Genomic DNA, 27427 nt, shown 5'->3' with positions numbered 1-27427 from the left:
GCCAAATAACGAATATAATGATATATTAAATCAAAGTTCAAATTTAGCACTTTTATCATAAAATTCTTTATGATAATTTCCCTCCGGCTCCGGTAAAGACGCGTCCCGCGGCTTTGTTTTAACGATAAAAACCGCGTCCGTAATTTCGGTTGTAATATCCGGATCCTCTACCGTAGTTCTGTTGGTTTACAAAAACCGGCGTTGGTGGCACTAGACTTAGTTGTTGTTTTAATTGACATATTTCATTTTTAAGTTTGTCATTTATATCCAGCATTAACTTGCTTTGCACACACAGTTCTTCTGCACCTTGTAATTTATGTGTCAAATCTGCAATTTCTCCTTTTTGTTGGATGATCACTTCGTACAGACTGTTTTTGTGTGCATTGTCTTCGTTGACAGAAGTTAGTGCTACGCTTAGCTTTTTGTTGCTATCTGCTAGTTTTTCTTTCAATGTTGAATTTTCTGTTCTCAACAGCGTTGCTTGTTCCATGGTTATAAGGCACGTGTCACAGTCATTGGATTTTGATAGTAAAAGATTGTGGTCACTTTGTAATTGGTCACGCTGACTTGATAAGTCCGAAACTTTCTGTTTAAGTTTTAAAATTAAATTACATTCTGTTGATGTGGGAACACATGGTTTTGGTATCTCACTGTCAGGAATTGACGAAAATGGTAGCATACCTTGCAGATGTTTTCTTTCCTTGTACAGTGTCATTCTTTCATTGTCTCTCCTCCTTTTGGCGCGGGATTTGGACTTACTTTTGTTGCTCTGTTTCTCTGTTTGTCGCGATGTCACTGAAAGGTTTGTTAAGGGGGTGAGGCTATGGTTGTGAATTCTGGCGTTGGTGCCGTTATGAATCTGGGCGTCTGTGCCGTTGTCGATTCTTCTAGTATTGGGTAAGGGGGTGCTCGGTGACATCAAGGGTTGACGGAAGTTTCGTCGTCGGTAATCCTTTAAGAAACAGAGTCCAGAAAAGTGTCCATTTTTTCCACACTTAAAACACTGGGCTGATATTGCGGGGCATGTTCTAAGATGGCCGTTGTGAAACGTTAAGCCGCATCGGGTGCAATGTCTGTCGGTTTGCAATTCCCAGTTGTTTCGTCCAGTTCCGGTGTTATTCCAGAAACGTTGAGGAGTCTGATGAGATGAGTTGACGGCTCTCTGTTGAAACATGGTCGATCTTATCCACGTTAGTCTTGATGGTTGTAGGTGTGGGGAAATCTCGCTTGGCAGTGAAGGTTCGGTATCTTGTACGTAAATTGACTTACACAAATGAATGAGGCAAATTACTCCGGATTATTCCACCAATTATAACAACACTTTTGTGGGGTATTGTTATACAATTTGAAAAGTAAAAGTTCTGGAGATGTTGTATGGTCCAAATATAAATTTATTAAAATAACTTTCTCTAGGTCGGTGGATGATTTCTGGAGTATCCAAAAACACACCCGTACAGTCCGATGCCTAGCTCCTAACTGAAGTTACAAATCATAATCGTGTCCTAAGTACATTTACACAAAAGCAATTAAGCGTCATTCATAGCAATCGGCCTTTCAGACTTCGGCCGTACCCGACCAGGTAAGCCAATTTAGCTGTCCTTTGTCTGAGACTGAATGCAGTGTCCGATCTGGTATGACCAGTTAATCCTGTTACGTAATATAATTAAGTTGAAAGATATATGGTATAAGATGGACAAAGTAAATGCATGAGTTAATCTGACAACAATGACACATGTCGACTTTAAAGGAAAAGCTTCATAAATAGAACTTATCTAAATTGACACAAGTTCAGGAGAAACAATTTACACATATAGTTCCAGGATATTAATTATATTTATGTCACACGATGGTATAGATTGAATGAAAGTTTATAGGTTAAAATACGCCAAATAACGAATATAATGATATATTAAATCAAAGTTCAAATTTAGCACTTTTATCATAAAATTCTTTATGATAGTAGACCCGTCATTCAGCCACCCGACGTAGAAAATATATCCCAGTTAATCTACCATTTGTTGAAAATCTGGTATCCTACCTAAATGACACCACAGACTATCTAAATAAAACCATTTGAAAGAATATATAAGAAGTTACCCTGTCGGTCACGCTGGCTGGACGTCCTTCCCTTTACAAAAACAGTCCTGATGACGACACCATTGCTGTCTGTCGCCATGCACGGGAACAACGAAGAACTGAGACTTGTCCTCGCACTTGGTAATTTTACATTTAATGAGGAAAACTACACAAACCTTTTAAATATGGCCCAATCATATGCTACTGTAATATGGTGTATCTGGCATCCTAACTGCGATAACGTAACTTTCTAACGACGAGAGAATGTTTTTTATATATTGCGTCGTGGGCAGCGGAATGTAGCGGGACTTGCATTGACTGGGTCGATCGTCAGCGATCAGGTAGTTCAATTGGTAGAGCATCTCTCTAGAGTCTGGAGGGTCATGGGTTCGAACCCCGGTTTGGTCGTGCATTTGCATACAAGACATATCATAACGTTATGCTAGTAGTGCACAGAGTGACTAATGAATCCCTCTAAAGTATTGAAATGTTTTGCCTAACAGTCAAAGTAATTTTTGAATAAAACATTATAACAATATTTTACGTCTATTAATACTTCTATCCCTAAAACAGTATTAATAAGTGTAAAACAGAAGGCGACATTTTAAAAGTATACCATTTAGTATTTTTTTTATTTCAGATTATCATACAGAAAGTTCTGAAAACAAATTAAGCTGTGATGTATTTTTGCATGTAGCAACAAAGCATATATGGTGTGTGCTTCACACCTCTGCCATAGGTCTTGTAAGTGAACAACAAGAATTACGCGTAATTATATGTGTCGCCTGCCCCGCTTTGTCAATATAATAAGCATTTGACATAGTACATAAGGAAACGGACCTTAACGCAAAATCATAACACTGATTTTTTTTAAAGTCCAGAAATTTCAGGTTTTTATCCGAAAAAGTGCAGAAATCCATGAAATGTTTTTAGAGTAGTAGGCTCTACTACCCATGATACATGTATGATTGAGGTTTGGTTGGTCTAGCTCTTATACTTTGTCAGAAAGAGCCTAATATTCAAGAGCTAAACGCAAAACCTTAACGTTGAGTTTTTTTCTAAGTCCAGAAATTTGAGGTTTTTAGCCAAAACATACAAAAATCGTTGAAATGCTAGTAAAGAGTTAATGCATTCAGCTATACATCCCATGATACACCTATGACCCAAGTTTGGTTGCTCTAGCATTTATACTTTGTCAGAAACAGCCTAATATGTAAGAGCTAAACGCAAAACCTTAACGTTGAGTTTTTTTCTAAGTCCAGAAATTTGAGGTTTTTACCAAAAAAATGCAGAAATCAATGAAATGTTTTAAGTGCAGTAGGCTCCACTACCCATGCTACAACTATGATGGAGGTTTTGTTGGTGTAGCTTTGTCAGAAACAGAGCTAAACGCAAAACCATAACATTGTTGACGCCGCCGTCGCCGTCGGATAAGACACGCCCATGTGTCTTTCCGACATCCGTCGTAGGCGACACAAAAATGACAGGATGCCTATAAGGGCACGGCCGCCATAAGGTAGTGTACTTGCGGTGCGTTTTAATGAGTGTAATGCAGGTGTAAAGAAATCTACTCCACGCTGAGCCTGCTAAGTAGCCTACAAATTTCCGTTAAAATACTTCTGTCCATGAGGGTCTCCTTATTTAAATCAGTTGATCTACAGGCACCGAGACAACATCTCGATGATCATTTCGATAAAATCAAAGTTTCGATGATATCTAAGGGAAATCGATACAAACCTTTTGACATTTTGTCTGGTAGTGAAAAACACATCTGTAAAAGCTAAGCTTTATAAGGTTTATCATTTACGTAGGTTGATTTGATAAATCTCGGCTCAGAATTTCGTCGAAATCTATTGGACTCCCTCTACAAGTTTATTTGGTATGTGAACCTGTTCCACCACCATTGAAATCGCAGGATATATCCACACTACAGGAACAAATACTTTTTGGATTCTTATAAAAACTCAACAACGACCTGACACACACCAGTATATCCGCTCATCCAGTTGTCAGTCGTCAAACACCACGATCTGGAACAGCTACGGGAACCATGGTTTGGTTTAGTATTGTTTAACGTCCTATCAACAGCTAACGTTATGGTCATTTAAGGGCGGCGTGGGAACCATGGCACAAATGTCCAATCGATGAAATTAGTCTTCTATTATATATATATCAGGCCGTATATAAAAATAATAAAATAAACAAATCAAGATGACCTTTATGCTATGGTTCCCACAGATAGTTGTGTCCCTTCCCTTCTAATATTCTTTGTGGCTGGAGGTCTCATTGGATACTTGAGGGACGAACAGTGGAAACACTTTACAGCTATCAGAGAACAAATCTATTACAGTTTTCTTTCTCTAACTTTGTTTTCTTGGTTGTTTTCATACTATGTATAGCACAATAAACAAAGAATTATTTTTAACGAAAAGGACTTTAATTTCTGACAATTGAATAATAATTGGATTCATAAAACAAACCCAAATGGATATTTCTAAATGTTTCTAAACCAAGGAATTGAAGATTTTTTACTGTAAATAAAAAAATTTAAATATCACATTTCCACATTAAAGACCATTCACTCTGGAGAAACACTTATTTTGTTTAATTGGAAAATCAGCGAGGCCAGGAAAATCAAATTAGATTTACAACGATTATGACTCGAGTTTATTACTCTTGTTGATCCAGCTGATGACAAGAAACTTAAGCTCCTACCCCCCCCCCCCCCCCCCCCCCCCGACATGGCTGGGTAGGAAATATCCATACCTTTATTCATCCTATCAAGGAAGCAGTAGTTTAGACCATTTGGATATGTTTTTGGCCCCTAGCATCACCGATGAGTCCTAGAAGGATAGAACAGCTGTATGATGCAGCGAATTCGTTTTTGGCACATTATATATATTATCAAATTTTAAAGGTGGAATCACCTGTGTATGTGTTGCGTCCACCAGGACAGCCTCGGTTAAAGGAGAGCAGTTTACCACTGTGACATCCAACTACCCAGAAGTCAGCTGATTCAAGTACTCGCACAGGACATAAGAAATGTATTCTATGTCATCTATACATTATTTATCTAGACAGGTGAGCTTATTAGTAGGTAAATTAATGACATTAGCAGCTTGCGAACCGATATGTGCCATTGTATATAGTACAGTATTCTTACACATGTATATAAACTCATATATAACTGTAGACCTCAGAGTTCTTCAGGTTTTCTTTGTCCTTTTTAAACAAGTTGTACCCCATTTGTCTTTCCAATAGGTCTGGCATTTATATAAGTAAATTATTTAGCAATCTATACCATGTACCTACTATGTACTGATCAAATATTATGGTTTGGGGGGGCGGGGGGGGGGGGGGGGAGACACAAACAAACAAATTGATAATGTCTGCCTTGCCACGACAGAAGCACTCACCAGTCATTTGGACCCGGTCAGTTCAACTTCTGTTTTTCACACAATAGATTTTTGACGGTGTACTAAAAAAATATCAAAAAAGCTATGCATGGTAGCAATACCTGATTCACTAAAACATCACCTTCAACCTATGGTAGATCTGGTTCAGCTATAAGGAATATGAGATAAAGGCCATTCTTACTTTCAAGTGTAGAGGTTTAACCCGGAAGTCGCTCACTAGATCAGCAAAGTTGAGCGTGATCATGATCACAGGGACCTGAGCATTTATTACAGCTATATTTGATCATATCATATATATGATCATTGTGGATGTAATTTTTACCGAAAGTCAATCTAAACCCCTAAAACATGTGAAATTACTCTGAACGCCTTAGTCTAGGTCCAAATATAGCTTTACAAATTCTCAGGTCCCTGTGATCATGATTAGTGGCTGGACGAGTGCACGTTACAGATACACCTGTAAGCTTATAATCACCTGCCACACGCCATTAATTATTTACCGATATCATAACAAATCATAACGAACTTAACACCAGTCCAACCACTCTAGTGACGTTCAGTGCTGGGCTTCAGTGACAGGACTCGCATCGTGAACATATGGCTGAGTATATGAAATGTTGGAAGAAAATTCATCAGAATTATTCTTGTACAAATATGACTTGATTTGGAAGTCTTGAAATGAAATGTTAACTGTTTTGGACGTAACTGTGGCTGGAAATGATGTAAATGCAGATTTGACTGTATGCAAAGAATCATTTGGGGGAAGTGTGTTCCGATAACCAAGAACTACAGCAAATATTGACTAATTATAATATTTGTTAAACGTGGTTCAATATACCTGGGATTTCTTTGTTAAATGTGCTTATGAATTCTTTTGTGTACAGTTGTTACAAAATTTTGGTTATTCACTCCTGAAGTGGAACCTACCAAAAATCAAGGCCAAAGTGACTTGGCAACCGTCATCAGAAAGAGGTACTTATTGTATAGAGCAATAAACTATTGTGACAGCAAGGATAATGCTGTGACATTGTGGTAAGTACGCGGAGTAGACGATCTACTGGATATTCCATATGGTCGACTGGTCACATGGATATGTGAGTGTGATTAAAAACTGCTTCCACCGATATTAACGAATTGAACATTTCCACAGCCACTTTTGAAACAAAATTTGGAACAATCACCAGGAAAGTGACAATATTTGATATTCAGGTGGCAGAACATCTGCTAAACATGCAAATTTTCAAAGATCAATTTATGAAGATTCGCAACACTTATTCGGTTTGAAAAAATTCATAGCACTCTATGAACTTAATAACATGAACTGCTTGCATGTGCTTCACACTATTTTATCGTGAGGAGTTTAATTTGCAGAAGAAGCCATACTAAAAAGACTTGCTTCACAAGAGACTAAACATCACAGGTTTTTTCCAAAGGATTTCGGGTAACAATGGCTACAACAATGAAAGCCCGTCCCCTTGGCAACAGTTCATGTCCCTATCACAGTGACAAAGTGGTTATCTACATCTGTGAGGATTGTCCTGAGGGCACACTCGCATGTCCGGAATGTGTGACTTCCCGTCATCGCACACACCGACTGGAAAAACTTACCAACATCATTCCATGGAAAAAGGAACAGGTTCTTCGATACATTGATGCTACAGAAACTCACCACTCACCCTCCATCCAAAAAGACATAGCAACACTAGACATTAAGCTATTGGAAAATAAAACAACTTTCCAAGACCTCATTCTAGATATGAAAACGAATGCAGATCACTGGAAGTCAAGTATTGATAGATATGTTGAGACGAACGTGCGCACCTTTTTAGACATTGAGAAGGAAAATACAGAAATTCTGTTGAAACATAAACGTAAACTTCTAAACGATAGCTCTGACATCAAGGAAATGCTGGTTAATCGTCGAAACACACTGCAGGGTGGGAACCCTGTCCAAATATTTGACATCAAGATCGACCATCATGTTCAATCAACATTCCCAAGGACAAAAACTGCTAAATTCAAACGAAGAGAATTTTCCCAGGAAAGTCTGCCTCACGTGTTTGGATTGGTTGAGATTGATAATGTGATCCCATATGAGAAACCTGCAACGCCACCAAGAGAAAATGTGGGTTTAACATTTCTTAAACCTCAACAAAATCCTAGACTTGCACGAAGAAATTCAACAGGACGAATAAAGGAAATATCTGTGACAAAAAAATTGGAGCAAAAGCCATCATTCTTGAAAGTGGAACAGAATTCAAAACGTGTGCGGCGTAATTCTGTGACTGAACAGCTGATTAGACCTTCGAAAAAAAATGAGCTTAAACCTACAACAAAGAAAATATCAAACACGCGTCGCCATTCCACCTCAACTAGAATCAGCATTGACAATACAGTTCACACAAAGCAATCTTCAAATCCCAGTGACACTGAAGAAGGCCAAGGTCAATGCCAAGGTAGGGTTAGAGATCAAGGTAATTTTGAAAGCCAAAGTCAAAAAGGTGGCTACACGCTTGTTTCCCCTGCCCAGCTGGTGATGTTTGAGTCACCTAATGGGTCAGTGGATTTCATCAGCCCTACTAAAGATGATCAGGCCTGGGTATGCAAGTACAACGACACTTCAGTAAGACTGCTTGACCTCATGGGTGACATCCAGGAAGAAGTGGTCAGTCCTTCAGGTATCACTGGGGTCAGTGTTGCTCCAGACACTAGTAATTTCTGGCTTAGCTGTCTAGATCGTGGCATCCGAGAAATAGTCCCCCAGAAGCCCAAAACACCTCCAACAAAAAGTAATTCAGATGGCAACATCAACGTTATTTCACATCGTCCAAACAAGATGCATCGTCAGAAGAGCGTTGATTGCAGTATGAAAGAGATGTCACAAAATTCTAAAAGGATTCAACACCAGATGAGTGAGGACTTTTGTAAAAGTCATGAATCAAATGCAAGTCAGAGGAAGAGCAGCTTTGACAGTAGCATCAGTGAGCATGCCTTACAGAAACACAAGTTTGGTTTGAATGAGCTGAGGCCAAATTGTTCAAAAAGAAGGAAATCCATCACCAAGTCACTCAATGAGGTGGAAGCTAGGTTAGCAGGATTTGCAAAATGTACGGAATCAAATCCACACAGCGATGAATATCCACACTTCAGCAATAAGCCCCCTGTACTGCCCAGCATCAATATCATACCACCAGATTCAAATTCGAGTATTGTTTGTATTTTTGACAACAGTGAAGAAGCTCTACCACGGAATCCCCCACGCAAGAAGTCTCTGGAATCGTCAGCACAGCCTACCATTGTACACCACAGGCAAAACCAAGAAAGCCCACAATGCTCTCTTGAACAGCAGACTGGGGGTAAACTGAGGGAGGTAAATGGAAGAGCTGTTGTTAGGTTCTACGTTGACGACACTCCATGGAGTCTGTGTGTTACAAAAGATAACAACATCCTCATCGGAACGGCCAATACCATTATCATTTACACCACATGGGGGCAGGTCCTACATCAAGTTAACAAAGAGAGTTGGTTTACCTACACATCACCGAGAGTTACCTCCCTTCAACAGATGGTCCAATGTCCAGTCAGCTGTAACATCGCAGTGATAGGACAGAGTCACCAAGGAACACATCATGTCTTCATAATGGACTCCGCACTTAACCTCCTATCGTCTTATACAGGAGAGAAAGATTCTAGTGACATGATGCCGGCTATTTCCACATCTCCATTCAGCGCGGCCGCCTTGTGTTACGACAGTGTAGGACACCTGGTGGTGGCTGATAGTAACAATAGATCGATAGTGCTGATCAGCGGAACTGGTCTTTACCTGAAGACTCTACACCAGGACACGTGGGCGACACAGGCCGTAGGCATCCAGGAGGACAACACCCTGTGGGCCGCCTTCAAGCTCTATAGTAACGTGGAGGTTAAGTTGTTTAAATACACCGAGTAGAAACCAACATTTACATCATCAGTAGAAATATTTGTGTGTCAAAGTGTCAATATTAACCAGGCTCTGCTACTGTATACATTGCACAATGTAAGATATTTGCAACAAATCTTGATTATGTAATATAAAGAATCTTACATTTAACTTATCACACTTATGAACTGTAGCTGTCCAGAAGCTCTGTGAAATCAAACATTCTTCAAAATTGTTCATAAAACTCATATGAATTAAACTAATAAAAGATTTTCTGTTTTTTCTTAATCCAATCAAAGATGACAGATGTATCGTTTCACTATTGTAGCGTACACATCAATAGGTAAATCGTAACCTATTCCAGTTGTGGTGTGGCATATAAAATGTGTCATGGCTGTTTGAGACATTGATTCAGCTCATTTTTATGTAGGTTGCTTGGGTGTGTCAAAAAAATAAAAAGAAGATAAAGAATTATTATCTGATATATTTTTTTATTTAAGTATTAAAAGGTTTGAACTTCAATAGTGTAAAATCTAAACAAGTGAGTTAAATGAATCAACAACCTTTATACACTATATATATAGAGTTTTCTATAAAAGACAGACAAACATTTATATGCACTACAGACATGAATGTGCCATATAGGTGTATATCTGTGTCTCGGTCAGAGGCTGTATTGATGTACTCATCTAACAGTTCACTGCCTGAATTTATTGCCACCTATAACACATCCTCTACCGATTCATGATACAAATTTTATCACAAATATTAAAACTGCTTAATCATTCACCAGTATTCTAGAAAATACACTGTCTTCTGGAAAATGCACTATCACCTATGAAACCTTATAATATAAAGCCCCTTTTTGTTTCACTTGCCATTAAGGTCCTCTTTTTTATCAATTTTTCTCGCGATATGCATCCCTCAATATATTGCCAAATCCCTTTATAATGCTTAACTCATTCACCCCGGAAATTTTATAATGAACTATCTCTCACGATATGCATCCCTCAATATATTGCCAAATCCCTTTATAATGCTTAACTCATTCACCCCGGAATTTTTATAATTAACTATTCCAACCTTTAAATTGGATGAGTTTAAATGCATCTTCAGGGGTGAATGAGTTAATTCCTATAGACAAAATAGTGGCAGTGTAACAAGATATTAATGTATGACTAACAATGATGTCAGAAAATTACAAAAATAAAATAAAAAAATACATGACTACTGTGACTTTAGCTGTATGAGAATTAATTCAAGTTCATTATCAACAAAATATTTCCTATAAATATAACTTTAATCAGTTGCTTCAGGACTGATAATCGTAAAATACACTTTAAGGAGAAAAAGTCTTTCTTCTGTAAAATCTCACAATGTTGTAAATTATAATTAAGAAATAAAGTGCTTCTCATATTTAAATCAAAGTTTCTAAACCAAGCAGCTTAGCTAAAAACCTTATTTCTCAAAATCATGCATGCTTAACTATGGGAAACAATTCAATAAAACTCTAACATTTTTGTTTAGATAAATGAAGATGGCTCCCATCTAAAACTGAATTAACAGTAACATCAATCTCATCCAGATTGCAACGGTTTTAAGACAGCCTTGATTATCTAGAAGTTTAGCTATATGTCAACTGATCGGTTTCAACATGATATAATGCAAAGAAATATTTTAACTCGTTTACCCCTGAAATTTCATAATGAACTATTCCAACATTTGAATGGGAAGAGTTCAAATGTGTCTTCCGGGGTGAATGAGTTAACTTGCAAAAAACCAATATAAAACGGAGAAAAAAGTTATTTGGGGATAATTGAAGTTCATCTTGTTTACAAATTATTTATATGGTTCTAGAAACAGAGGACAAAGTAAAGGTAAAGGCTTGACTATTTTTTGCGTTTATCCCTCTGTCTGGTCTTCTTTTCCATTTTCTTAATCGTGTCGGAGAGGCCATCTTTCTCCTGCTGTATACGAAATGCTATATCTTCCAACACCTTCTGATGGTTCGCCTATTGAAAAATTTCATAAATTTAAGTTTTGCATAGTATATACATTATATATTATACATATAAAATACATTGTGCCAACTTCGTTCATATCTTAAGTACTTATTTACATAAATTTATTATTTTTATTAACTACAAAGCTACAATATATGAAAACACGAAATTTTCCAACGGTTAAGGATAGGCTAAAATTAAAGTTGCCTATGATGAAATATAACTTGACTCTCCATGTATGTGATAGAAATAATGTTGACTATAACAAAACTGAAGTTGAATATATATTTTTCAGGCATGAAAACACTGCAAATTGTCAATCATTGATTTATAATATAATTTGAAATATTCTTTATTTGAAAAATATTTACAGAAAGTCATTTTCAAAACAATTATCTTAACATCGTCAGACTGTCAAATCAGTTTCTTGTTTTACTGTCATGACCTATGAACTACAGACACACTCATCATTTTGGAGTTTGAGGAGGAATTTAGTGGACAGGAGGTATAATGACACTCACCAGTTGTTCACGGGTCTGTTCCTCCTGTTGAACCTTCTCCTCCGTCCTCTGACGTGCCTTCTCTTGCTTAGCCTAGAGGAGAAAATTTGATAAAATTACCTCCCTTGGGAGGGTCTATGTCCTGCTATAGGTAATTTCACCCCCTAATGTTAAGATAATTTGACCTAATGTTACCGTAAGATAATTTGACAGAAAACGATAATTTGACCTAATAATACCATAAGATGATTTGACCTAATGTTACCGTAAGATAATTTGACAGAAAACGATAATTTGACAGAAAACAGTGTAAGTCCACAAAACAGTTAATGAAATACTGTCACAGCTGTATGTACCAGCACACGAATAAGCAGTATTATTAATTGAAGGAACTACACATACAAACCATTAATTGAAAAAAAGCCAAGTCATACATAAGAATGTGAAGTGTTCCAAGCAGTTCATAGTTCCATATATCTTGAAAAACTTTGGTATAAACAATGAACAAAAGGTCATGATTCGATAGTGGGGTACACATTCAAGTTTCAGTATGGGAAATCCTCTATCCTAAGACATACCTTCAAATTTGGCAATCATATGTAACACAATACATGAGATACATGTATGCCCAGGACAAAGTGAAACCAGATGAACAAAGGGCCATAACTCTATTTATAATGTAGCAAGAGATCCGTTAAAGGAGCAAAACAGAAATTCCTTCTAGCATGCTGCATGAAGCTAGAAGGCCACCAAAATCATGTGATTTTAAAACCTGCAACACATTTATTACTTTCTAAACAATCGTTACATGAGTAAAAACTTTTTAGTTCAGGCAAACACAAATACATTCAGATTTTTTTCTCTGTGCTTTAACATAATGTTTGCTTGTTTAAAACTAAAAAATGTCTGCAAGACATGAATGCCCCCTTTGGCCCTGTGGTTGACCTAAACATATCAACAATGACCTTGGGACCCAGAAATACAACTCATCCAAGATACCATAGTGACATGACAGGAGGGACATGGGTAGCACTATATCCCCTTCTTCTACTTCTACTCAGTCTAATATCTAATATCAATATTTTGCATGCTTTGGACCCAACTTTCAAAACTGATTCTGACCTCTACAGAACCTGATCTGTGACCTAGCAAACTTGACCTCTGACCTGTCTATGCTGCGTTTCCTCCAGACTGTAGTATCGGGAGCAGGTTTTGCTGTTACGGTTGTGGCCTTTTTCTCCACAGTTCCCACACGTAATGTTACAGGACGACGAAGATTGAGTAGATGAGATGGATGATGAAATTTGTGTTGACTTGTAATCTTGGGAGTCATTCTGTGTTGAGGTGTCATCATCCCAGGCACTCCGGGACGACGTCTGGATTGATGAAAATGACGAGGATATTTGTGACAACTTGTGGTCTTGAAATCCTGTCAATCTGTCTGTCTGGTTGCGAGATGATGTTGATGTAGATGATGGATTAGAGTACATACTTCCGAAACCTGAACTGCCAGACTTCACTTGTGAGTATCTTGGTATACGATTTGGTGAAGACGGGATGAGGTTTGGTTGACGGCGAGGTGGAGAACTGGTGATGTAACCGTCCTCATCAAGGCTGATGTACTGGGCTGGAACAAGGATTTATTATATTTTTCCAAGTGAAGTGTCAGGAATTATCTATTTAGTAAAAGTTTATTTCTTCACTGCAGCAAAGACTGTAGAGTCATGACAAAGACTTGTAATGGGACAAGACAGACATAGGTTAAAATACTAGTGTATGCCTCGCCCTTATAGAATTGTGGGGGCATAACGATGGCTTCTCAAAAACCTGAACTGTAACAAGTATATCGCTCAACATATAATACTGCAACTATTTCCAAATATTGGCTCTGTCTCTCAGCAACATCTGTCCCTCATTAAGTCCCTTCATTCTGCCCTCATAAGTTTGGGTGGATTTTAAGCAATAACCTCAATTTCCCCCATTGGGCCCCATCAATAATGGCCTTATTGCCTAACCCTGAATAGTCTTGACACTGTGTAGCCATATGTGGATTCATATGCAATTGGCCCAAAGGTGAGTGTGACATCAATTGATAGATTGAATAATTGACTGGTGGCATACTCGAGAGCGCCCAAAATACCTATTCAAATTTAAACAGTCACAATGATAACAAACGACTTACATTCATCGTTCCATGATGAGGCTGTTCTGATATGAGGATGTTGCCTTGGCGATGAGACTGTATGTGGGATGTCTGGGTTACCTGCCTTTGGTCTGGATCCAGAGGGGTTACCGGTATTCAGTCCTCCGCTCTGATTGATCTTATAGCGCTCATTCTGTTCACTCCTGATGGCTTGTAGCTGAAATATATTGTTAAACCTGGCTTAACAGCTTCCTGAGGACAGTAAAGCCCATCTGTAGAGCAGGCCCCAGTGTAAAAGTCCACAAGTCTGATTGCAGAGGCAAGATTTCAAGTTAGGGCTAGTGAAAATTTTCAGAGTTTCGATCATGTCAAATTTTTGAAAAATCTGCTTGCAGGAGAATACTATACAGTGAAATTCCACCTCCTTAACTCACATTACTCGAATACCGACGTTCATCAAAAGTTTGACAAGTCCTGACCGTGTTCTTAAATATTCTTTGTGAAGTAGCTCCAGATATTCATGTATAATTAAAATTGTAAGATATTAATGACATACAAGAAGCTTTCTAACGCAGTGGAGCCTTCAAATAATGACATCAAGGATGCATGGATTGGTTGTTTAGATACGGAAATATCAAAATACAGCCTGATTTAAAATACATAAATATGTTTTATGGAAGCCATAGAATAGTATCAGATATTAAAAGATGTCTTTATATGAAGGTATAATATATACCAGCAAAATGTTGGAAATTATCGATAAGATAAAAACTTAGATCTTCACTGCAACAAGTACAGATATCGGTATATATAGGGTATTTTATATTTCTCATGTATGGCAGAATAAAAAAATATTTCACATTGTGCTTTGCACTTATGAAAATATCGGTATTCTACCCTTCTCGTGAAATACATATGGTATTCAATGGGAAAAATAAAATATCCTCTTTTTATTTCTGCTAACCTGTTCAGCAGTAGCCTTTTTAGCCTGTTTCTCCATAGCAAACAATTTCTTATGCCACACCCTTTCCACAGCAGACGAACTGATAGCTCCTCCTCCCTGAGCTGGAGAAGCTCCGCCCACAATAGTGGAGGCGACACCCCTTACTGGACTGCCTCCAGACAGGTGTCTGCCATCCCTCCTAGCATGCTTTGGGCTATACAGGCCTGGGCTAGAGTCTGCATGTCTCTTCTGTACTGTTCTAGGGAGGACTGAAATAAACAAGGCAATGAATTCTTGTCAGCAATGAAAGTCTGGATAAACTTAAGAATGAAACAATTAACAAAGAGCCATAACCATGTACAGTGTTGGGAAGGGTATGCAATGCTCTGCTCTCCCAGGAGGTACTGGCATACACAATTTTGACAATTGTAGGTGACAAGGTATATGAGAAATGCCCTGGACATTGTGACACACAGATAGACAGACTGACAAATGGACATAGTGTTATATCTTATATATTCCCTTTTGGTAGTGCCTTCAATGTAATGGCAAACCCTTTATGGCAAAGTTTTGCTTGATAAATGTGGGGAATAATGTATTCAAGTTCTGTATTTATGACATCATAAAGAAATAACAGAATAATTCTGTCTTGCTTGCTGCAATATTATAAATAAGATTATTAAAAATGTTAACATTTACCTTAACAAATTTATCAAAATGAAGTTATATTCAAATAGAATACCTGGCATGGGCTGTTTTTCTGTTTCTGACAACTGCCTAGCAAGTGCTTCATCTTCGTCTAACATTGCCTCCCCTTGCCTGACTTTGTTCTCCTCCTCTTCCTGTAGTCTCCTAGCGAGAAGCCTATCCTGTAAATTGGAGTTGTCTGCCCCTGTTGCAATGGTAAAAGGTACTTTTCTTGGCAATGTCTTCCCTTTTGGAACCTGACCAGACTCCATCTCTTGAAGTTGTTGAGCATAAAGTCTGTCCCTTTCTTCCAAATCCTTTGATACCCCTAACAATTGTTCATGACTGGCATTTTTATCTTCATTTCCAAAGTTACTTGTAGATCCTTTTCTCTGGCTTTCATCTTGGAGGGATGGTTTCCCAGCAGAGTGATCTCCCATTAGTAGTTCCTGTTGTAACTGTTGAGCTATAACAGCATCATTGGTCGTATCAATCACATCCACATTTTTGGCACTGAATTTTTTCTCCTTTGATATCTTCTGTTGTTCATTTCTCAGATTTGAATCCACTGGACCTGAATGACGTGTTTGGCGTTTATCTGGCTTTTTTTTCTGTGACATTGTCATTTCATACTCTTTATCAAACAATTCCTGGAGCTTGCGAGCTACCTCTGCATCATCAACACCAGCTTCAATGATGGGCCTGTCCTCTTGACTGTAAATTGGTGACGTGTTCTCATTTGAATGGAAACTTAAGTGTGTGTAATCCTCATCTTGAATTTGTTGCACTGTTCGTGTCCGATTTAAAATTTGTTCAGATGCTCGATCAGTAAATTCACAACTAGGACCAGCTGTTGCACTGCAAATAAATCTCCGACGAGATTGGTTGAAACACTCATCCATTTTTTCTTGTTTTATCAAGATTGTCTCCCTTCGTTCCGTAGGACTGAATGCTCTGATTTGATGTGTATCCTCTTGAAATTCTGCTGGCAAATTGTTGAGACCCACGCTATCACTCCTTCCAGCAGAAGTAGGCCCTGGAAGAATTGGATAAGTTTGGAGGGACCTTTTGAGGAGGAGAGTCCATCTTTGAGGTACTGAGAGGTAAAGAGACATTTTGTGGTGACTTTTGGTTAAATGACGAAACTGGTCTGTGTATGGATGATGAAGAACCTATGTTTATTGGGGAAGTATGTGGCGACAAAGGAGGCAGAACTGGAGCCTCAAAGTCTTCAGAGTCGGGAGGAGGGGATGGACTTTCTCTACAAGGAGGAGAAAGACTAGAGAGGGAAGAAGGACTTAGTGGAAGGGAAAGACTCCTCTGTGGTTGGGAACAGCCTATATGTGGAGTTAACAAACCTTTCACAGGAGAAGAAAAATTCCTAAGGGCAGGGATTGGACTTCGTGTTGTAGAGGACAAACTTCTTAGAGAAGGTGACAGATTTTTTGGTGGAGGTGATGGACTTTTTGGTGAGGATTCAGAAGATCTATTTCTTTGAGAAAAAGCTCTTTGGGTGGGGGATATTGGCAACATAGAAAATCTAGTTTCTGGAAGGGGTGTTCTTTTAGAGGTGGGGGATGTCAAGGAACAATTGGAGGTTGCAAGATTTACACTGACTGAAAGGGAAGGAGACAAAGGAGGTAGAACAGAAATATCACGAAGTAGGTCCAGGGAATCCTCTTCATCTATCCCATCCTTTATTCTCTCATCTGTCCCTTCATCTTGCCAACCTCTGTGATCAATCAGTAATGCAGGATGGACCTTTCTGGTCTTCAGATTACACAGAATGGACTCCGCCATACTGTTGTTCTCACAATGACTAGACTTCGACTTATTGCAGTTCACCATGACGGACTTGGACGGAACAAGTTTCTGATGTGACGACTCCTTGTCCTTCTCACAATCTGTTTGACTTGGATATTTCACATCGACACTTGATGATGGACGTTTCAGCAAAGAATGAACCCCTTCACCTGGTGAATTTCTCTTTGAGACTTTACACATGGAACCAGAATTTCCAGAATATCCTACACTTTGTGAATCCTTTGCCACCACCTTACACATGGACCCAGGTGAGAAATGTAGCTTAGAGGCAGTCTTATAGAAACTCAGGCCTGCTTCACAGCTTTTCTCAGGAGATGGTGGGATAACATCTATGTCATCGTCTTGAATTTCATTTTTGTTTTTTTGAGCTTCCCGACTGTCCTCATCTTCTTGGCTGTCCTGAGCTAGGATGTTGTCTGAGATCTCTGAGAGGTTCTCGTCAACAGTGTTTGTTATCTTAGTGAATGGCGAATAATGAAGTTTTACTCGGCCACACAACTCTGGACTAGATTTGTCTGTATGAATTTCACAAATGTTATTGGCGACTTCTCCTATGAGAGTAGCAGTTCTGTCTTTTGTTTCAGTCTGTATGGAATCCTTGGTATTCTCCAAACTACACATGACATTCTTGTATTCATTACTGTCATCACAACTCAGTTCTTTATTGTCCATCTCATCTCGCTGACACAGGTCATTCACAGTAACAATATCATCAGCTAGAGTCTGACTCTCATCAAGTGATATTTGTCTTTCCTTTGTCAGCTGGGTCTCACTGTTATCAAGTGACATTTGTCTTTCCTTTGTCAGAGTCGGACTATTGTTATCAACCGTTTGTTTTCCACTTGTTTGCATCCGACTTTGTGACAGATGAGTATTACACCTTGTTTCACCTACACTTTCAACATTGGTAATTTCCTTCACAGACCGTTTTGTTCCGTCTGACGGCCTGTCATTTTGCATGGCACTCCTATTATCCATTGATAAGGTTTTGCCACCAGAATTATCACATGCCACTGACAATGTGGCATCATTTGATGCCACAAGCGATTCCATGAGAGCGTCTACAATGGCCGACATTGAGAGAGTCTTCACATCTCTGTGTTCTGTGTCTGTTACTGAATGATCACACACATCATCACTTCCCGTTGAACCTCTGCTATCCCTATCCTTCTCACTGGTATCCCTCAATACATTGGTAAAACCATCCACTTCATCACCGCCATCATCGTCATAACTCTCCAAAGACTTTGATGGAGATCCTTCCTCACATGAGGTTATTCTATATCTGTTGTTCTCCGAGGAGAAAATCCTATCGCCATTTCCACACTTTTCTACACCATCTAGAATAACACCTGTGCTGTCTATGTGACCGAGCTTTCCCGTAAGGTTGTCCGGTCCAAATGACCCATTTTCCATGTTTGAATCGTGTTCGTCCACTTGGAAATCTTGAAAATGTGTGTCCTCCTGAGAATCCTGAGAATCAATAAGTAAGATAGGACTTTGGATACTTCCACTGCAGACTGGACTGATACTTGTCTGGTTCTCGGCCAAATCCTCGTTTTCTGTGGATTTCTTATAATGTAATTCCTGAGGGACATTAAAGCCAAGCTGTTGTGAGTCAATCAGGATGACTGGATCCTCAGGCAGGTGTGGTGGTCCAGCTGTCTGGGAAGTTCTCATGGAGTCCTCATATTCTTGTTTGCTAAGCAGTAAAATTCTTTGTAGTTCCTCATCCTGGCTATCACTTCCCATTAACACTCCATGGTGATTTTCAATTGCATCCTTATTTGTCCTTGACCTTTCAACTTCACTACCATTTTCCACTTTGTCCTGTCTTTGAGACAATGACCTTGCTGTGTCATGACCTTGACCTTTACTCAGTAATCTTTGCTGTTTTGCTTGAGTATCTACAGTAATCTCTGATAAATGGTGATGTAACTTTGATCTTTCAACATCGCTTCGACCTGGATTTTTCCTATTATTTTCTTCAGAGTTTACACAACTGACCCTGGAAGACTGGCTTTGGTACTGTTTGTTGCAATCCTGGCTATGTTTAGCCTTCTGTAGCTCTGCCTCCTCCAGACTTTTCTTAATTGTCAGTCGTAACAGCTCCTCTTCATCCATACCCTCAATATTTAAAGCATCACTTTGCTCTAGGCGATCCGAGTCATTTGACTTTTGACTCAGAATGTCACGATTTCTATGTCCAACTTCCTGATTTAAAGCGTTGTCATGGTCATTCTCAACATCATTGTAGCCAAGGTGCTGACCTCTGCCAGGAAATGTTTTCATAAGTTGACCTGGATATTCTGTACTTGAACTTTTGCCCTTTTTGGTTGACCCTTGACCTCTTTGGTGGTCGAGTGTTGCCCTGGTGCTGCAATTTGGTATGTCCTCACCATCTGACTCATCACTGTGTCTGCTCAAACCTGCTTCCTGCGTACTGCGGGCTATCGCCTGAAAGAGATAGTGATGCATTAGTAACTCTTCTATCTTTTTCATGCCCCTACAACATAGTAGAAGGGGCATTTAGTGTTCGCTTTTTAAGTCATCGGTCTGTATGACATCTTGGTTAAACTTTGCATTTAGCTCCATCCCTCTAATTTTACCAGTCTAACAGTCATTGAACTTCACTTGTTGATACATCTTGAGGTTAATGACACCAATATATCATATGTAGGTCTCTGTGACCTATATTTTATACTTCACTGAATTTTTAATATTTTGCATTTATCTTCCACGGTCAGATGTTGTGTTTAGCTCCATTTCTATTAAAGCAGAGATTCCAGAGTTCCATTGGACATGTGTTATTCACATGGTACAAACTGCCTGCTGTTTTTACTGTTACCCACCTGCTGTATCATGAAGTTCTCTGTCTGAGAGTCGGAGGCAAACACAGCCTGGTCTGTACCAGCCATTTCATCCTCATCTGTGAACAAAAATACATACAACAGGTTACTATCTACACTAAAACCTCAGCAGTCAGGATAATACACAAGCGTAACTGATGAGTTCCATCCAAAAAAGAGTTCTAGTTACTGGGGTCATAAAACATATTGTATTATCACAGCATAAAATACAGGACCTTGAATTGTCTGACCTGAAATCTGGCTGTATGAACCAGGTAATAAATCTTCACTTCACCTGTCAGGTGGTCCTGTTCTTTTGGAATGTTTTGAGCCTTTCCCTTTCCACGTAGTCCCCTGCCTTTTCCCTTTCCTCTTGTCTTTCTTTCCTCCATCTCCTTATCAAATACAGCTTGACCCTGGGTTGGTACACCTCTCCTGACGGCCCGCCCTGCTGTTCTGACACCCCTTCCTGCCCCCCTCCCTGGGTCTCCTATTCCGTAGGTGCGGAGGTCTGCCATTCTACCTAGAAGTCAATAACAGTTATACTTATTTAACTTTAAGTTACCTTTTATATACTACTGTAACATTTACACCTTTATGAAAGTTCAGAAGTTTCCACCTCAACACATAATCATTTTATTGATCATATTCACAGTAATGACCAGGTTTTTTTTACAGATTTTCTCTTTAGGGTGTATATGTAACCTGACTGTTATGCATTTTCTTTCCAAAAGAGTTCTGCACCAAAGCCTGTTAAATAATTTTCATGAATAATAATTTGATAAGTTGATATTAAAAGGATGCAATAATTCCACAATAAAGATTTTACTGAATTACAAGTAGTTATAACATATACGGTAACTTATACTGTAAAGTGGGTTATTTCTGTGGGGTAGGGGGGATATTTTTGTGATTTGTCATATCTACATTTAGATCACAAAAATTTAAATAGCTAAAGATTAACATCAGCTAAATAAAACGTATCACAAATTTTTATCTTTGTCAAAGTTGCTTTTTCTGTCTGACTGATGCAAAAATCATTTTGTAATCCTATTCCCTAAAAGAATCTTCATGTTCACAAAATTTAACACCAGGATGACCTGCCTTGCTGAGGAAATCTCCCAGGGTTCCCCGACTCATCCACTTCCTGTTTAATTCTCTGAGTCTCGACATCGTTCTCTGTTCTCACCACATACACACTGGCCATCACCTACCACAAAATATAAACTGATGTAGCTGATGATTTTTATAAGTGATCTTGTCCTTGACCTTAATACCCTGAAACACAAACTCATCACAGGTGTTCTCATACTTGACCTTCAAAAGGAGTTTGATCAAAATCTGTAAAAAAAAACATAAGTTTCTAGACTTAATTTGGGATGGGATAGAAAAGACATGGGTAACTCAAACTTCCCTCCCACATAAGATGGTTGGGGCATAAATATCTGCATGAACACGATGAAATTAAAGACAAAATATCAATATTACAAACGTAGCAGGTGTAGGCTTTAAACATTCTTCTTCATGTACATTAAATATAAACAACAACTGCAAGTGATTTCAGAAGTAAGATATTAACAATTGTCTCAAAATGATTTTTCTTTTGAGATTATATATCATTATTTTCAATTGTAGTTCTTTTGAGAGAAATTACACACCATGAAAAAGTTATAACATAATTCCTGTGAGTAAAATTACTTACCTGTAATCGTAGTTGCCAGTAGGACATGATGTCATAATGTAACATATTGTGTAAGCAGGAGTGTAGCTTGTTCTCTACGCCATCTGAAACATACAACCGTATTTCTGTAAAAGTGAAAATTATAGCAGTGTTGAACTGCTCATGGTTTTGGCATAGAGTAAATTAAAGGGGATATTTAGTCAAATGACAACCTGAAAATCGAGTTGATACTGAAAATTTATATCTTTAAACAAAAGTTTACGTAGTTGATAATGACATGACCTGAAGCCAACGTCCAGTGTGGTCAGTTTCATCTTTTGGGAAAGCCGGTGATAAAAATAGCTACGACCGAAATAGCGAAATATCCGGGCCTTTCAGTGAGAGGTTAACATGTACAGCACTACGCTGTCGACCGACAACGACAGTGTCAGTTATAAGTCTGAGTTCACACATAACACAATCTTGAATTTGCACAATATATCGCATGTAAGAATTATAAGTATCATATTACATACCTGGTATCAGATATTTCTGTTCACATTTGGATTTGAATAAAAACGAACAGGTTCAATTAGATGCACTGAGAGGGTGCCGCAGGGAGAATTTCAAACCACAGAATGTACAATATCAATAGGTTTAAATGTAAAATAGATCATTCATTTATAACGATGTTTTAGATGCTGAGCTCAAGGAAAAGTTCCCTACAGCTGACGCTTGTAAGGCAACCTAATCAATGCACATCTTTTACACTATTTCCCCTTTATTCTAACACCAACCCAGGTTCTTTGACTCCCGCCAAGGGTTCTCCTATCTTGAACGGGGATTGTCAACGGTACCAGTTTGTAATAGGGACGTGGAAGAGTGATAAAGATAGTGCTGTCGCTGGGGCTCAAACCCGCGACCCCTGGTTCTCCAGCCCGATGCTCTACCGCTGAGCTAAAGGGAAATTCCCTACAGCTGACGCTATTAAGGCAACCTAATCAATGCACATCTTTTACACACACATATACTGATATTAGAAATGATAAAACAGATGTAGATTCATTTATAAAACTCTGCAACACATACATGTATAAGAAAGTAAGTAGCACTACCTGCCATGTGGTTGAGATCACCGAACACTTCCTCCAGGCACTTGTTCAGGGTCGTCTGTCGCCTCTGTAGCAAAATCAAAATTTCATTTGCAGGCATCTTGTAATATTACCCAGTTGCCAAAGCATATAAATAGTTTCCTCATATAATGTAAACAAGTGCCCTGTGTATCCATAGCCTGTTGTCCATTAATAGAGCTGATAGAAACTGTTTTGTGCAATTAAGAAAGTATCGTGATTGTTGGAGTTATTACATGACATTATTTTAAATGTTAGTTTTTTTGACATTTTAATGGTGAATGAAATGTGAACTAATTGGTTACTGTATGTGAAGTTTTAAGTACTGTGATGTGTCAATTGTCTCATCAAAATAAACATCTCACCTTGTTGTAAATCTCCAGGTTTTGTACCACAAGGACAGACTTAACCGTGTTGGGATTCCGTAGAGGCATGTCAGGTTTCAAATTCTGTATTACCTGCCCCTTCTCTGTACTCTCCCTGTCAACCAAAGGTTAAATATCACACAGGTAAGACGTTCCTCTCATTAAATAAAAAATATCTGCTTCTCCTGTAACTTTCATACTGAATGGGGGTGTATAATTCTTTCCCCCTTACTTTAAGAGGCTGATATATTTCCCCCCATTTAGCCTCATTCTCTTTCTGCCATAGTGGGGGAACACTTTACATTAATACAACACTGAGCTGAGTCCCCTTGGCACAGGAATTCTTTATGCCCATAAAGGTTATAATCCCTTTACCCATTCTTAGAGAGTAGGCTTTTACTCAATCCGGTATTTCCTCTATAGGGCCCCACCACTCTTAACCAAGGGGAACCACGTTCTCATTTATACAACATCAAGCTTTCTTTGCAAGGGATGATCCATATCAATTTCTCTTACCCTGGACAGATTTCCTTGTCTCACCCTAGGGTTGAGACAAGCTACACGTGCTCTTTGCACGTTCTCCACAATAAACCCGACGTCACTGATGTGACCCAGAAGAAGAACTACTTTTATGAGGTCATACACATACACAAGTTTGTCTGCTAATCTTGTCATGTTTACATTTGACATCAAAGAAAATGGGATTGATTTTAAAATGTTTAAAATATGATGCATGAACCGTGCGACGCATACATATAATATTAATACGCATTCCACGTGTTCCTGTTTACAAACAATATGCTTCGTCTTACACTTGGACAGGAACAATAGGGTAAGAGAAAAATAATCATTCACCCCCTCGAGGGATGAGATAGGGGGATCTCAACCCTCGGCGGGAAAAATTCTTAAGTTGCCAAACACTCGGCAAAGCCTCATGTTTGGCAAATTATGAATCTTCCCCCCTCGGGTTGAGATCCCCCTATCTCAACCCCAAGGGGATGAAAGATTTTATTAGTCTGTTTGGCAGTTCTTGACTGGCAGTCTTTTAAAGGAAAAGTTGAAAGAGGACAGATGATGAATTATGTGCCAAGGCAAAAGATCACATGACCTTTAGGCAGGTGAGCTAAGTATGTTATGTAGTGTTACAACAACTGTAAAATACATTGTATAATAAAATGTTGATATATTTAGAATTTAGACATAAACCTGTTCTATTGTGTCAAATAAAATATTGCAGACAAAGAGGAAAATGTTCTAACCTAAATATAAGTTCTGTGAATCGGTCAGCAGACCAAACTATACTTTGCCCCTTTCTGGTATCTGTAGCCATGACAACTGTACCAACAGCATGTCGGGCAGTTCGTCGACGATATTCTAAATATGGCACACATTGGTCATCCAAGTCTCCTACAAGAACAACAAAATGTTAACAACTGGTCTTTAAAGGTAGCATCTGTTAAAATTTGAAACTTTCGAAATGTTTTGCCACCTAAAGCATAATTATCTTATACAGTTCTTAAGGAAATATAAGTTTAAAATTCTTTGCTTTACAAGCATGCAGAATAGATACAAGGTTTGTACAGTAATTATCAAATCTTCTTTTTAATAAATTGAAATTTCAAGCACTTACTTAAGGCTTAAAGAAATTGTTTAAAAACAAGAGGCCCAATGGGCCTGAATCGCTCACCTGGTATTAATCTCACACTTGTAATCTTAAAAGTGGACTAAAATGCAGCTACAGGAAGAATATCAGTGTTTCATTCATAAGAACCTATTAAAAGATTTAAACATATGACGCCTGTGACCTTGAATGTCGAACAAGGACATTAGGTTTGAACAGAGTTTAAAGTCTTCCAACCCAGCATGCTTTTGGCAAAATATCATAACCCTGGACCTATTGGTTATACAGAACAAGTCATTTAAAGATTTAAACATATATTGACCACTATGACCTTGAATATGGGCGAAGGTCATTCATTTTGACAAAATTGGTAGCCCTTCATCCCAGCCTGTTAATGACCAAATATCATCGGCCCCTGTGACCTTGAATATATGTAAAGGTCATTCATTTGAATAAACTTGGTTGCCCTTTATCCCACCATGCTACTGGCCAAATATCATCATCCTAAGACTTTCGGTTATTGAGAAGAAGTTGTTTAAAGGTTTTAAACATATTTGACCCCTGTGACCTTGAAAATAAGTAAAGGTCATTCATTTGAACAAACTTGGTAGCCCTTCATCCTGGCATGTTACTGGCCAAATATCATTATCCTAGGCTTCTTAGTTATTCAGAAGAAGTTGTTTAAAGATTTGTTAAGACAATTGACCCCTGTGACCTTGAAAATGGACGAAGGTCATTCATTTGAACAAACTTGGTAGCCCTTAATCACAGCATGCTACTGGCCAAATATCGTAACCCTATACCTCTTAGTTATTCAAAAGAAGTTGTTTAAAGGTTTTTAACATATTTGACCCCTGTGACCTTGAATATAAGTCAAGGTCATTCTTTTGAACAAAATAGGTAGCCCTTTATTCCAGCATGCTAATGAGGAAATACCTTAACCCTAGGCCTCTTAGTTATTCAGAAGAAGTTGTTTAAAGGTAGCCCTTCATCCCAGAATGTTACTAGCCAAAAATCATCACTCTGGGCATTTTGGTTATTCAGAAGAAGTTGTTTAAAGCTTTTAACATATTTGACCCCTGTGACCTTGAAAATAGGTGAAGGTCATTTATTTGAACAAACTTGGTAGCCCTTCATCCTAGTTAGCTTCTTGCCAAATATCATCACCCTAGGCCTTTTGGTTATTAAGAAGAAGTTGTTTAAAGTAAAATATTGACACCGGATGCCAGACGGACGGACGCTGCACCATGGCATAAGCTCACTTGACCCTTTGGGCCAGGTGAGCTAAAAATTGATATGATAGTGATATATTAAAGAGACATCACGGTGAAGTATATATTTTTTGTGTCTTTTTTTTCAAATACTACATAAACATATCAAGTGAGTCTCCTTATGGAAAATAACAATCAGATTTCCCTGCTACAACACATGCGCATAGCAATTAAACAAAATGACTAGCCGTGCGAGGTGTTGATGAGTGAATTCGGTTACTGCGTCAGCTATGAAGCGAAAAGTTGTCAAATGGTCAAAAGATAGCGAAAGGATTACGTTACGGAATCAGTATTGCAGGTGGGAAGTATTCAAAGAAGAAAATAACTGCCCTAGCAGTTAGTACGGTGCATGTATTCTTCCGGATAGCCGGTTAAAGTTGAAATGGAATCCACAGAAATGCTGTTTATGTTGTGAATAAATATCTAAAACTATTAACCTCGCTAGTATCTTTGTCCGAGTTTGAACACAGATAAACTTATTTTGTTATGTTAAAAGGCATGTATCAGAGAGAGTTTACTTTGCGTTTCTATATACAGAAGTTTATGAGAAAGGAAGGGATAAGTGGCTGGTAAGTTTGATTTTGCTATGAGGCCCTCCAAGGGATAACTGCTGTGATTCTGTCGGTACTCGGGGTCAAATGAGATTTGTGCGCTATTAGATTTACATAATTTATAATATTCCCGGGTTCAGTAAAATGGTATGCTTTAATTATATTGCTGATGTAAACATTTTTTTTTATTTACATGCAAGATTTAAATATGTCAAAATGACGGTTAAGGATAAATAACTGAGGAAGGAGAACCTACTTATAGTAAATAGGATCGCATAACAAGAATGTTGTTAAATCGTAATGTTTCAATAGTTCATATTTTCACATGATGTTAACTTAGAATGTATGATCATGCAACAACTTTTTTTCTATAAATAATTAAACTGTCAACTCAACATGTAATATTCAAAGTATCATTTGCCATGATAAACCATAATAAATTTTGTCCCCTCCCCCCCCCCCCCCCCCC

The 27427-nt window shown here is 38.3% G+C and overlaps 2 protein-coding genes across 4 annotated transcripts in view; both read right to left on the bottom strand.

Moving 5' to 3' along the window:
* Positions 1-9893: 9893 nt before the first annotated feature.
* LOC110462756 lies at positions 9894-16682 on the bottom strand. Its single transcript, XM_021516903.1, has 6 exons — positions 15743-16682; positions 15022-15269; positions 14097-14274; positions 13081-13541; positions 11936-12007; positions 9894-11423 (listed from the first exon to the last, which is right to left on the bottom strand). The coding sequence occupies exons 1-6, from the start codon at positions 16587-16589 to the stop codon at positions 11301-11303; spliced, it is 1929 nt and encodes a 642-aa protein (XP_021372578.1). The 5' UTR covers positions 16590-16682; the 3' UTR covers positions 9894-11300.
* Positions 16676-27427, bottom strand: part of LOC110462755 — a 15039-nt gene continuing 4287 nt past the window's right edge. For 2 of the 3 annotated variants that reach the window (XM_021516900.1, XM_021516902.1), the window contains 8 exons: positions 24775-24922; positions 23516-23630; positions 23136-23199; positions 22063-22145; positions 21461-21570; positions 20656-20879; positions 20364-20440; positions 16676-19968 (listed from right to left, as the gene is read on the bottom strand). In XM_021516900.1, coding sequence (XP_021372575.1) covers positions 16699-19968; positions 20364-20440; positions 20656-20879; positions 21461-21570; positions 22063-22145; positions 23136-23199; positions 23516-23630; positions 24775-24922 — 4091 coding nt within the window. In that variant the 3' untranslated portion in view covers positions 16676-16698. Of the gene's footprint in view, positions 19969-20363; positions 20441-20655; positions 20884-21460; positions 21571-22062; positions 22146-23135; positions 23200-23515; positions 23631-24774; positions 24923-27427 lie in introns of all 3 variants that reach the window. The other variant, XM_021516901.1, reaches the window with a different exon arrangement.

The sequence above is a fragment of the Mizuhopecten yessoensis genome, unplaced genomic scaffold (assembly GCF_002113885.1).
Source record: "Mizuhopecten yessoensis strain PY_sf001 unplaced genomic scaffold, ASM211388v2 scaffold10829, whole genome shotgun sequence".
Taxonomy (NCBI): Eukaryota; Metazoa; Mollusca; class Bivalvia; order Pectinida; family Pectinidae; genus Mizuhopecten; species Mizuhopecten yessoensis.
This window is presented reverse-complemented; position numbering and strand designations above follow the sequence as displayed.

Coding starts and splice junctions, on each gene's coding strand:
- LOC110462756 (XM_021516903.1), bottom strand. CDS start 16,589: ATGGATGAGTGTTTCAACCAATCTCGTCGGAGATTTATTTGCAGTGCA. Junction 13,542..14,096: donor CTCATCATGGAACGATGAAT/GTAAGTCGTTTG, acceptor TCCTTGTTCCAG/CCCAGTACATCAGCCTTGAT. Junction 12,008..13,080: donor AGGAAACGCAGCATAGACAG/GTCAGAGGTCAA, acceptor TTTCTCCTCTAG/GCTAAGCAAGAGAAGGCACG.